Source organism: Pituophis catenifer, unplaced genomic scaffold, assembly GCF_029215685.1.
Source record: "Pituophis catenifer annectens isolate HBS135680 unplaced genomic scaffold, rPitCat1.0.hap2 SCAF_14, whole genome shotgun sequence".
NCBI lineage: Eukaryota > Metazoa > Chordata > Lepidosauria > Squamata > Colubridae > Pituophis > Pituophis catenifer.
The window spans coordinates 1,753,488-1,765,637 of record NW_027256894.1 but is presented as its reverse complement, the minus strand read 5'-3'; the positions used below and the strand labels follow the sequence as shown (position 1 = coordinate 1,765,637).

General features: G+C 44.4%; 1 protein-coding gene across 2 annotated transcripts in view; it reads right to left on the bottom strand.

The window, feature by feature from the left end:
* Positions 1 to 443: 443 nt before the first annotated feature.
* The window catches only part of BLM (BLM RecQ like helicase), a 29,888-nt gene continuing 18,181 nt past the window's right edge, over positions 444 to 12,150 (bottom strand). The window contains exons 8-21 of one of the 2 annotated variants that reach the window (XM_070953559.1): positions 11,312 to 11,430; positions 10,554 to 10,667; positions 10,245 to 10,343; positions 9,616 to 9,764; positions 9,366 to 9,472; positions 8,178 to 8,338; positions 6,070 to 6,265; positions 5,130 to 5,320; positions 4,676 to 4,817; positions 3,803 to 4,002; positions 3,396 to 3,588; positions 1,534 to 1,656; positions 1,103 to 1,301; positions 444 to 673 (exon numbers count right to left, since the gene is read on the bottom strand). In XM_070953559.1, the coding sequence (XP_070809660.1) occupies positions 517 to 673; positions 1,103 to 1,301; positions 1,534 to 1,656; positions 3,396 to 3,588; positions 3,803 to 4,002; positions 4,676 to 4,817; positions 5,130 to 5,320; positions 6,070 to 6,265; positions 8,178 to 8,338; positions 9,366 to 9,472; positions 9,616 to 9,764; positions 10,245 to 10,343; positions 10,554 to 10,667; positions 11,312 to 11,430 (2,150 nt within the window). In that variant the 3' untranslated portion in view covers positions 444 to 516. Of the gene's footprint in view, positions 674 to 1,102; positions 1,302 to 1,533; positions 1,657 to 1,714; positions 3,589 to 3,802; positions 4,003 to 4,675; positions 4,818 to 5,129; positions 5,321 to 6,069; positions 6,266 to 8,177; positions 8,339 to 9,365; positions 9,473 to 9,615; positions 9,765 to 10,244; positions 10,344 to 10,553; positions 10,668 to 11,311; positions 11,431 to 12,150 lie in introns of those variants that run through there. The other variant, XM_070953558.1, reaches the window with a different exon arrangement.

Genomic DNA, 12,150 nt, shown 5'->3' with positions numbered 1-12,150 from the left:
CCCCGGCTCTTTCCTGGAAAGGTGGAAGAGGAGCAGGGCTGCAGCGTGGAAGGCAGAACCCCCCCCCCCCGCCAAGGCTGTTGGCAGCCTCCAACAGGTCCCCCCCCCCCCACTCCTTCCACTGGACGAGACCCTTTCCTGACCCCCCTCATCCTGTTCTGGTCCTGGAGAGCCCCCCTCCCCCCCTCAGACCGGGGCCCATCTCTTGCCAAGCTCCCTTGCTCAAAGGGCTGCTGCTGATCGCTGCCCATACAACTTAACTTGGATACAGACCTTTTAATCTCCACTAGCTAAATGTCTCCCGCCTCCTGGGCATTCATCTCATATTTAGGGGATTCATATCCACAACTCAAAAGCTTTCTTATGCAGCAGCTCACAAGAAGTGACTTAATTTAAATGCTTTACTTATGTACGAGCAAGTTATGAAATACGAGTACTTAATATAAAAGTCATTGAAAAATTTAATACATTTATGCTGAATAACATCTATAAAAATGAAAATAACTTTTAAGGGCATCACAATAGCATGTAAGAAGGTTTAAGGTATTGTCTGCTTTGGGGCTTTGGCGGTGCCATGATTCCAGGCCTCTTGCCAGCTCCTGGTTGGCCAGGAAAAACACAGGAAGTAGAACTTCTAGAATTGGAGGATGCGCTTTTGCAGGCTTTGTAACTCCTAGGAAGAGAGAAGAACAAACGGGCTATAGCTTTTGCTTCAAAAAAATCACATGGGCTTCTGCCACACAGTTTAAAAGGTCATTTGCACATGGAGAAAGGAAACATAGTGACACCAGCAGAGACTTCTTTTAGGAGTATGAAAAGTGAAGAGTTTCCTTCTCATCACCTTTTCTGAAACCTCAGTGCTCAGGTGGTATTTATATTTGTGTGGCTGTTACAATGGGGGTGGGGAGGTGGGGAAGGAGAGGCACAGCCAGTCACTGGTCATGTTAAAGAATTCCAAAGCTATTGTCAATGTCGGAATTCAACCCGCAGGCCTACCAGTGAATATCTCCAAGGAACTTTTCATGATGAAATAGTTAAAAGATGCTTCATTAGCACTATGTCACAGTTTTATTCAACCTTTATGAACAATCGGAAAACATACCTCTTAGAATAAGCCTGCTGTCCCCCAGATCCTTTTTTTTTCTTCGATTCTCTAAAAAAATGAGACTTCTTCCTCTTCCTTCCCTTGCCATTTTTGGTTTGGAAATAGCTGGACGTTGTATACGTTGCTTCTCCCTCCTCACCTTCACTGTCACATCTGCTAACATCAGTCTCTGTGGCTGCGAGAGGCTTCTTTTCCGCTGTGGAGAAAAACCCAACTTCCTTTTTCTTAGTTCAAACAGCATTTCTGCCTTAGGGGTCCCATTGGCATGACTGCCACCAAAGACTGCCTGAGAACCTTGTCTAGACCTAAACAACTGAGCTGTGTCAGCGATAAGGAAAAGAGTCAACAGGACAGAAGTTAACATTTTAGCAAGATTCAGTTGCAGTGTGGCCAGCCTATGCATTAAGTAAATTAAGTGATTTAAATACCTGGTAGTAACTTTGTACAATACTTCTGCATCACGTCTATTATTTCTGCTCCATACTTCTCTAATTTGTCCTCTGTGACACCATCAATCTGAAGCAAAACTGCTGGATCTGAAGACAAAGTCTCTGGAAAAAAAAATCTCAATACAGCTTTCTTGGTATCCGCAATACAAAACTGGCTTGTCATTCTTGTCTTCCAAGAATTTTTTTTAAACTTCCCAATTTAGGCTACAGCACGGTAGTCTCGATTCCAAGTCTAACCAACCAACCAATCCTGCTTAGCTTTTTTGAGATCAGCCAAGAGCTGCTACATGTTGGCCACCTGTTGACATCATGGAAGATCCTTATTCCCCCGCTACAATACAAAAAAACCTTGCCATCTCTGCCTTCAGGGATGTTATTTGACTTTCCAACACCCTGTCAGGACTCAGTGACATTGACTGATTTTTCATGGAGAGCATTATGAGCCTGATATTGCCTGAAGGTCATCAGACAGACATGAAGAAATCTGCATGAAATGGAGCCAGGGCTATAGAAACAGGGCACTTTTGAAAGCTGGAAAATCTGAAGACAGACAAATTTTACAACACTTACAGCATCCTACCAAGTAACAGATTTTTTAAATGTCAGGTATCATGGCCTTTTCTTACCTAATTCAAGCTTATGCAGAGAAAGCAAGTGAGAAAACAGGTGAATGAGATGGCAAATAAAGGAAGATAAAACTGCCCAAGGAGCTGCTGATACAGTTCTACAGAGGAATTACTGAGTCTGTCAACGGCACCTCTATAACCGTTTGGTTTGGTTCTGCAACCCAACAAGACAGACACAGACTTCAGAGGATAATTAGAACTGCAGAAAAAACAATGGCTACCAACCTGCCTTCCATTGAGGACCTGTATACTGCACAAGTCAAAAAGAGGGCTGTGAAAATATCTAAAGAGCCTTGGTGGCACAGCAGACTAAAGTGCTGTTAAAGTAGCACCGGCTGCCTGTAATTACTGCAAGTTCAAATCTCACCAGGCTCAGGGTTGACTCAGCCTTCCATCTTTTCGAGGTAGGTAAAATGAGGATCCGGATTGTGGGGGCAATAAGCTGACTTTGTATAAAAAAGAACACCGCTTGGGGGGGCCGAAAGCCCTACTAAGTAGGTATATACAAACGTTTGAAGGCTATTGCTTAACGCATTGTAAGCCGCCCTGAGTTTCCGGAGAAGGGCGGCATATAAATTGAACCAAGAAAGAAAGAAAGAAAGAAAGAAAGAAAGAAAGAAAGAAAGAAAGAAAGACCCCTCGCATCCTGGACATAAACTGTTTCAACTCCTACCCTCAAAACGACGCTATAGAGGATTGCACACCAGAACAACTAGACACAAGAACAGTTTTTTCCCGAACGCCATCACTCTGCTAAACAAATAATTCCCTCAACACTGTTAAACTATTCACTAAGTCTGCATTACTATTAATCTTCTCATTGTATCCCACCACCCATCTCCTTCCACTTATGACTGTAACCTTGTACCTTATGATTCTTGATGAATGTATCTTTTCTTTTATGTACACTGAGAGCGTATGCACCAAGACAAATTCCTTGTGTGTCCAATCACACTTGTCCAATAAAGTATTCTATTCTATAAAATGGCAAGGATTGCTATTTGAACAAGCGTTGCATTTATCATACATAACCTGAGCATTGCATTGAAGTGTTGGAAATTGTACATTTGGCATGCCAGTGACATGATAGTTATGATAACACGCTTGTTATTTTTATTGCAACACATAGGATTTATCCTCAACTATATCATACACATTTTTTCCATGAAGATATACATATATATATATATATATATATATATATATATATATTACCTGCTATTCTTTTTAATGTGGCAGTGTTAAAAATATTAAAATAGTGGATATTAAACACTTTCCCAAGGTTTTTACAGACATCTGTGAGTTCAGAGAGACACTTCTTAACCATCTCTTCCCGTAGGGACATCTTGGTCTCCAAAGCCCTCTGCTTCCGGATATTGCTGGCACTTTCTGTTTCACAGAACTCCACCTGGAGGGCATGAAGATGCAAGTTGGTATACAATAAAAATAAGAACACTTCTGAAATGTTGTTTACAAGAGAAGAAAGAAGAGGGGACAGTCCAGAACAACTGATGGCTGACAGCAGGAAAGCCCCTTTGCAGCAGCCCCCGTCACTATTCTGTTTTTCTGAACCATTCCGGAGCAGCTCCAGCCCATGCTGAGGGGCAGCTGCAGTCACACACCTGCAAACAGCCGTTCAGCACAACACCAGCTTTTTCCCCCAGCTGGATATACGCTATCGCTTGATCATTGGCAGTGATGTACAAGTCTTCATCCAGAATCTTGTCCAGTACCAGCCTCCTAAAAAGTCGCTCAGCGTTATGGCGGGAGTAGGCTGCTCCCTTGCCAAACAGACCACACTGAATCTTTGCAGCTTTTGAACCTAGGAAAAGGAGGAGAGTATAGCCTATTTTCATGGCCAAGCCAACTTATCATTTGAAAGTTCACGGCTCTTCTTCAGAAAGAACAGAGCCCAGGATTGGAAACCTCTGGCACTGAACAAGAAAGAGTCGGGTCCACATCCGGATATAACCAGCTGGGAAGGTCTGAGCCAGAGTGCGCTGATTGGGCAGCCTGGAATATGCACCTCTCTCTGGGTTTCTCATAGAAAGGGGAAGAGAGCCTGGCCCCTCACGATTCCTCCTTTCAGCCCTCCCTGCTTCCCACACAGATAGCCAGGGCAGCCAAAGAGACTGTCCAGTCTCTCCTCAGGCAATTCACTTGGCTTCTCTGTTGCTGAAAGAAAGAGAAGACCCCCCCCCCCCCAAGCAATATGGAAGCCGGGATGCCCATTGCTTGGGCACAAATTCCACCCCGCCATCTCTGTCATGTCAACAGGCTGCTACCCTCTGAGCCCCAACAGAAGACAAGGAGGGGGATAAAGGGAGCCATGGGATACTCCTGGAAATGACTGTGTGTGAGATCATGCGCATCCTTCCTTGGCAAAAGGGGAGGGCTGGGGAGAAAATGTTTTACAACCTATCCGGCACCCAATGTTGAAAAAAATATACAGGATTTGTATATGTACATGCAAATACGTATAATGTAGAACTTACCCAAGAAAATGTCAATCATCATATTGAGGGTATATCTTCCTGCATTTCTCTTGATATTTCTAGGTCCTTTTTCACCACAATATTCCTTTACAAACCTCACAATGTTTTTTACTTCTTCGGTCACATTCCTCAACTTGTATACCTAATAAATGTAGTTTTATTAATTCTGTATCTCACATAAGCCAGTTTAATACCACTTAAATGTCATGTAAATGTAATTAATTACTTATAATAGGAATATCATATAGTAGCCTTTTTGGGATGAAGAACAGCAATAATGAGAAAAAATGGTATGCTACCATATGGATAACGAACTTCTTCAGCTGGCTGCTTTCAGCCCTTCCCAGGAAGATTTATGTTTAGTATTTATATTTCATATTTTTAAACTGCCCACTCCTCAGAGAGGGGCCTGATCCAGCTGTTTAGAGGCAAACTTTGAGGCAGAGCTGCTTACCTGCTGTTTGGAGCAGTTGTCGCAACTTACTTCGGGGTGCTCCTTACAAAACCTAGGATTAAAGTCTGTTTCTCCGAAGTAGGCCAGCAACTGTATCCTCCGGCATTCCATGATGTTCTCGCAGTAATGGACCATGCTGTAGAGGTTGTTGAAGTGTGTCTGCCGGGTGTGGCTGTTGCCCTCCCTTTCCACTGAAAGGCAAGCAGCGGGGCCCTTGTGAGAAAAGGGTCCAGAGGAGCAAGACCTGGGACAAGCGACTAAAGTTTCACAAAGCCGCTGCAAACTTCTGAGGAACCTGGTGAGGATGGAAAGAAACACCCCATGGACCCTGGAACCCCTTTTGTGGCCATTTTCCTGGAACAAGGAGATCCCTCAGCCACCAGACAGTCCTGCTGGATCAGATTAGGTTGGGACAAGCACCGTCCCAAAGCTTGCTGGGAAAAGCAGCTGCCAATTGTAGTGCATTTTCCATTTTTTGAAAAATTAGTCCTAGCTGTTAAAGCCTAACCTGTTCCCAATCCTCACCTATATATACAGATCCCTCGGCAAACAGGAAACAAAAGAAATCAGCCAGGCAGCCGTTATAATCAGCTAGACTAATTCCGGCTGACTTTCTAGGCAAAAGAAGCCAAAGCCAAATTATGAAAGGCTGGAATGTGACGGCCTCTCACGTAATAGTCCAAGCAAGATAAAGTCAGTCTTATTTTGGCTCTGAATATTGTTGGAGTGGCAGGCAGTGAGCGTTGCTTCGGGAAGGGCTGCTTGCACAGAGAAGCATGGAAAGAAGATCATCATCTGGATATTCCCTCTATTTAGGTTTAGGATTTTCTGTTCACCATTAGCCGACTGGACCCTTTGGGAGTGAGCAGCACCGTGAGTGGACAAGGGAATAACGGCCAGGTCAGAGCTTGAAAAGCCCCAGCCTTGAAATGACACTTACTCAGGATGAGCCGTCTCAGCCTGGTCACATCGCTGTAGCTGTAGAAAAGAAGACAGTGGGAGACTTCACCATCCCGCCCGCTTCTGCCGGATTCCTGATAGTAGCCCTCAATCGATTTCGGGAGGGAGGCATGGATCACAAAGCGCACATCGGGCTTGTCGATCCCCATTCCAAATGCAATGGTGGCACAGATAACCTGGAAGGCAATAGAACAGGCCACTTCATGCAGGGGAAGCAAGAGCATCCTGGACTAACTCTGGCTCCTTCCCTTTTCCCCTTTGCCCAAAGCTCAGGCTGGGCAGAGTGCTCGCCATCCTTGGCCACGTTCCCTGCCCATGGGCCTGGCTGCCTCTTCTACCACATTGCTCCCTATTTTGCTGGTGCCGGTATGGCTGGGGATCAAGGCAAGTCCAGGGCCTTGCTAGGGAAGAACCAAAGCGAGAGTGCAGCCAACTGACGGGCAGAGCCGGTCACTGGTTCATCTCCTTTGGCCTATCCCTCATTGCTAGCCCACAGAGACGCTGCCAGGACTGCAGGCAATCCCACTCTCTCTTCTGCTCTTCTTCAAACCCCTCCCAAGGAGAGAAAAGTCAAGCACACGAACGGTTTTATCAAGTGTGGGGGACCCAATCAGGGGAGGCAGCCCAATTGCTACATTGGGCAGTGCCCAAAATGATGGCATGCTATTTGAGCCAATGTCTTCTGAACTGGAACATTTTGTCCCATTTGATAATAGAATAACAGAGTTGGAAGGCACCTTGGAGGACTTCTAGCCCAACCCTCTGCTCAAGCAAGAGACCCTATACCATTCCAGACAAGTGGCTGTTCAGTCTCTTCTTGAAAACCTCCAGTGATGGAGCACTGGATAGAGCCGAGGAGGTGCAGTGGTTAGAGTGCAGTACTGCAGGCTACTTCAGCTGATTGCTAGCTGCAGTTCAGCAGATCGAATCTCACCGGCTCAAGGTTAACTCATCCTTCCATCCTTCCGAGGTGGGTAAAATGAGCACCCAGATTGTTGGGGGCAAGAGGCTGACTCTAAACCACTTAGAGATGGCTGTAAAAGCACTATGAAGCGGTATATAAGTCTAAGTGCTTTGCTATTGCTATCCACAGAAGGCAAGCTGTTCCACTGGCTAATTGTTCTCCCTGCAGGAGAACAATTTTCTCCTTAGTTCTAGGTTGGATCTCTCCTTGATTAGTTTCCATCCATTGCTTCTTGTCCTGCCTTCAAGTGCTTTGGAGAATAGGTGGGAAACCCCCCCCCCCATTTGTGGCAGCCCCTCAAATATTGGAAGACTGCTATCATGTCACCCCTTGTACTTCTTTTCACTAGGCTAGACAAATCCAATCCCTGCAGCCGTTCCTCATGTTTTGGCCTCCAGCTCCCTAGTCATCTTGGTTGCTCTTTTCTGTACTATCTTTTTTATATAAGGAGTCCTTGACTCAATGACCACAATTGAGCCCAAAATTTCTGCTGCTAAATGAGACATTTGTTAAGTGAGTTTTGCCCCATTTTATGACATTTTTTGCAGCAGTTGTTAAGTGAATCGCTACAATTGTTAAGTTAGTAATGTGGTTGTTAAATGAATCTGGCTTCCCCATTGTCAGAAGGTTGCAAAAGGTGATCATGTGACCTCGGGACATGGCAACCATCATAAGTATGGTATGAGTCAGTTGCCAACTGTCAGAATTTTGATCACATGACTATGAGGATGCTGCAATGGTCCTAAGCGTGAAAAACGGTGATAAATCACTTTTTTCAGTACCACTGAAACTTTGAAGTCAGTAAACGAATTGCTGTAAGTCGAGAACTACCTGTAATATGGAGACCAAAACTGGATGCAGTATTCTAAGTGTTCTTAAGGCTTCTCATCTTCCCAAGAATCCTGTTCAAGCCACAGTATTGGTCAAAGAACGAAAAGCCCTATTTTGCTATTATGTCAGTAGAATCGGTGCCGGTCTGAGCTCTTGAAATCTGACCGGGCTCAAGCGTTCCCTGCACTTCCCTTTGTAGAGGGCGGGTCCCGTTGCCCCCCCCTCCCCTTTGGCTTTAATTGCTGACATGGCTCGTGACTGGATCTCCCTTTCTCGCAGGGTCTTCTTTCTACCTGGCATCCATCCTGGTTAATCCATTTCTGCTGCACGAGGTCTCTAGTGCCGTCCGGGAGGCCAGCATGGTACGCCAGGGCTGAGAGGCCCCCCCCTTGCAAAGCGTTGGCCACTGAGTCACATTCATACCGCGAGAGACAATAAATAATTCCCGAGTCACCTGCAACACACAGGAAAAGGTTCAGGGTCTCAAGTCCTCTAAAGATCTCTTTCAGGGTTTCTCAACCTCAACAACTTTAAATTGGCTGGGGAATTCTGGGAGTGGAACGCCACCCATCTTAAAGTTGCTGGTCTGTTCAAGAAGACGATACAGTTTGGAATTCCATCCGTTGGCTTTACTTAATGGCAGCTTATAACAATTCACCATCGGATAGAAACAAACCCAACCGTCAAACTTGACATTGTTCCTTTATCTCCATGGCTTCCCTGCCCTTTAAAGATTGTAACAGATGACGAAGTCCTTTCCCATCTTAGCCCAAACAACAAAGCCGGCTTTTCCCTCATCCCATAACAAGATGACGAAGGTGTAGCTCTGGAAATGTTGTTGCCTGTTGCTGTTCTGCCAACATCTCAGATGGTCTTCAACCAATACTCTCATGTGGGGCATGCAACGTAATGCTCATGGATGCCACTATTCCAGAAAGGAGGGACCTTCCCAAATACCTAGCCTTCCCAACAAAAGCCACATTTGAAAAAATATGTATAAAATCATTTATCCCCTTCTTGAAGATGGATGTCCTTCTCTCTGGGATGCCTGCATTTGGATTTTGGCCTTGAATAGGTAAAAAGCCTCAATGGGCCTTTCTAACTCCAGAAAAAGCATAAAGGTAGGGAAAAAAGGGCCCCAAATTTCCAAGCTTTTGTATCTGGCACATCCCTTACAACCAGCTCATTGGTGCTATTACCCAAATACTTTTCAAAATTAAAGGGCCCCAAATTTCAAAAGGATTGAAGAAACTTGCATTAGCCACACGGCACCACTTTGTTTATTAATATGGGACATTTTTGAACAGGTTTTAGATAGCTACAGAATCATCCCACTAGGCTTACCTATTTTGTGCATATTTCACAAAGGAACACTAAGATAGCAAATACCAGAATTTCTCTATAATCTAATAAAAACTTTTGGGTTTATAATAATCCCATACAAGAAGACATTGACCAAGGAAGAACGGGTGATGACTTACAGGGGTGGTATTTTCTGATCCATTGTAAGCAATCTAAAGCAACAGTTTTGGGTTTCTTCGGTAAGACGTCATATTTCAAGTTGTGCCTGTTAAAGCTCATAGTAAACCTAGAAGGATATTAGCGATTTAGTTGAATAAAAGGATTATTGAATGACTCTAGAGCTCATCTATACAGCAATCCCAGTGAAGCCATTCCTTCTCCAAATTTCCCAAGAAGGAAATCTCTCCTCTGCCTCCAAGTCCAACTTACACCTGGGGCTGGTGCATCTCCAGTTGATTCAGGATGTCCTTCTGCACTCTGGGGTTGGCGGTGGCAGTAAGAGCCATCATGGGAACCAAGGAGAACTTCTTTCGGAGCATGTTAAGCCGCTTGTAATCTTGGCGAAAATCATGACCCCACTAATAAAAAGATTTTTAAAAGTTACATTTACATTTATATAGCCATGTGAAAAAAGCACACTTTTTGTGTTCTATAGTTTTATGTATCAAGACATAGTAAAAATCATCTGATCCTTACCAGTTTTTAAAGGGAGGTAAACACAACCTCAGATGAACAGGAGTACATGTCCTGATATGTAAAACCACAGAATTCCAGCAGGGTGTAACTTTCTTTATCACATGACTGTATTCCGCATCTACTATTTTTACAAATAACTCAAGGCTGCAAACATATCCATTCCTCCTTCTGTTAACCCCACAACAACAACCCTGTGAGACGGGCTGGGCTGAAAGAGGGGGACTAGCTCAAAGTCACCCTGCTGGCTTTCATGCCAAAGGTGGGAGTTGCAAGTCTCCCACTTTCCGGCCTGGTGCCTTGACCGCTAGTGAAATAGACAACCGTTGTGGCCGTCTGTGCCCTTTTCAATGAAAACAGATTACCTGACTGACGCAATGGGCCTCATCGATCACAAAGCGAGCCAAGAGCTGCCGCTGGTACAGATTCTCCAGTGCTGACATCAGCCGACCACTCGAGCAAACCTGGGGAAAGCAAGAGTAGCAGGAGGCCCAGAGGCCGCAACTCTGGCACTGTTCCAAGTCTTCTTGTCTCCTTTACCCCCAGGGCCCATCAGGCAGGCAACGGCAACCAAAGCCTCCTCACCTGTGCAGGGACCTGGGCAGAGCCCAACTCCATCCAAACCCTTTGGGTCAGCTGGAGCGCTGCTAAGCAGCTCAGGCCTCCATACAAACCTTCTCTGGAGTAACGTAGAGGAGTTTTATGATGGGATCTTTCTTTGAGAGCTGCATGTAAATTCGGGATGCTTCGGCATCAGTCTTGTCGCCTGTGAGGTACGTGGCTGGAATCTAGACAGAGAAGACAGTGGCTCTAATTTGCAGCTAATCTTGGTTGCTGCTGACCGCTTCATTCGGAAACTGATCAACAGTAAGGCCAATGCTTGTGCTTGGAGTGGGGAAGGTCAGACCACTGCTCTGCTCTTGGCCAATGCTCGTCCCTTCAGCCACAGAACCAAATTGTAAGAAGCACCACATAATTCTAGATGGACCTGTACTTATAACTGCTGTTATATATTGGAAGCCACTTTTGTATAATGTTTTTCTTACTTTTCTACTTTTCTTCAATTTTCTTTTCTTGTATTTTTTGCTATTTCTTTGTCTTAGTGTTCATCTTCTCATTTAAATGTTTCAATAACAATTATATGTAAAAACCCCCAATTCCGGCTGGACCCATAACTCTGGGGAAGCCAAGGCTACATTGTTATTTCGATGAAAGCAGTTATACACCAGGTTTTCTTCCTAGATTTTTAACAGGACTAACCCACTAAATTTTGTATGAACACAGATTCTACAAGAATTTAGAGTTTTATATTTGCACAGTCACACTGTAAAGAGCAGAAATCAACATGCCCGTGACAGATACAATGATCTTAAAAAGTTTTGCATTTCATGCAATTTACAGACAATCAAGCAGGAAGCCATCTTGAACTCACATCCATTGAGGTCAGCTTCTGGACTTGATCCACTATCAGGGACCTCAACGGAGAGATGACGATGGTGACTCCCACCGAAACACAGGCTGGTAGCTGATAGCACAGACTCTTGCCACCTCCTGAGCAGAGCAAAAGCACAAGTTGAAAATTTTACTCATGTTCTATTCTGCTACTAGTTCTATACGCACAACCATGGGAGGAGGCCCAGTGCTTCCACTCACACTTTCTCCATCACCTCTACTACCATGAAGATTAAAATCTGACCCGAGACTGAGATGCAAAGAACCACTAAGTTCAACCTTCTGTTTGGTGCAGGAGTGAAGCATCCCAGGAAGATCCTTAACACTTGCTCAGATAAAATACAGTTATTTCTTATGAAATTTATTTTAGGAGATCATTCTTTGGGTTTTTATTTAAAGTGCAGCCAAAGATTAGATTGCATAGGAATTCAGATTATTATGCACACTGACTGAAATCCTGAAAATGACTTCTAATCATAATGAACAGCAAATCATACATTAAAATTAAAATAGAAAATAGCTTTATAATTTTTTTTTTATTTGATTTATATGCCGCCCTTCTCCGAAGACTCAGGGTGGCTTACAATGCGTTAAGCAATAGCCTTCATACTTTTGTATATTTATACAAAGTCAGTTTATTGCCCCCACAATCTGGGTCCTCATTTTACCTACCTTAGAAAGGATGGAAGGCTGAGTCAACCTTGAGCCTGGTGAGATTTGAACTTGTAGTAATTGCAGGCAGCTGATGTTAATAATAGTGCTTTAGTCTGCTGCGCTACCAGGCTCCTGGTATGGGCAGAAGAGTGCTCAGTCTGGGTT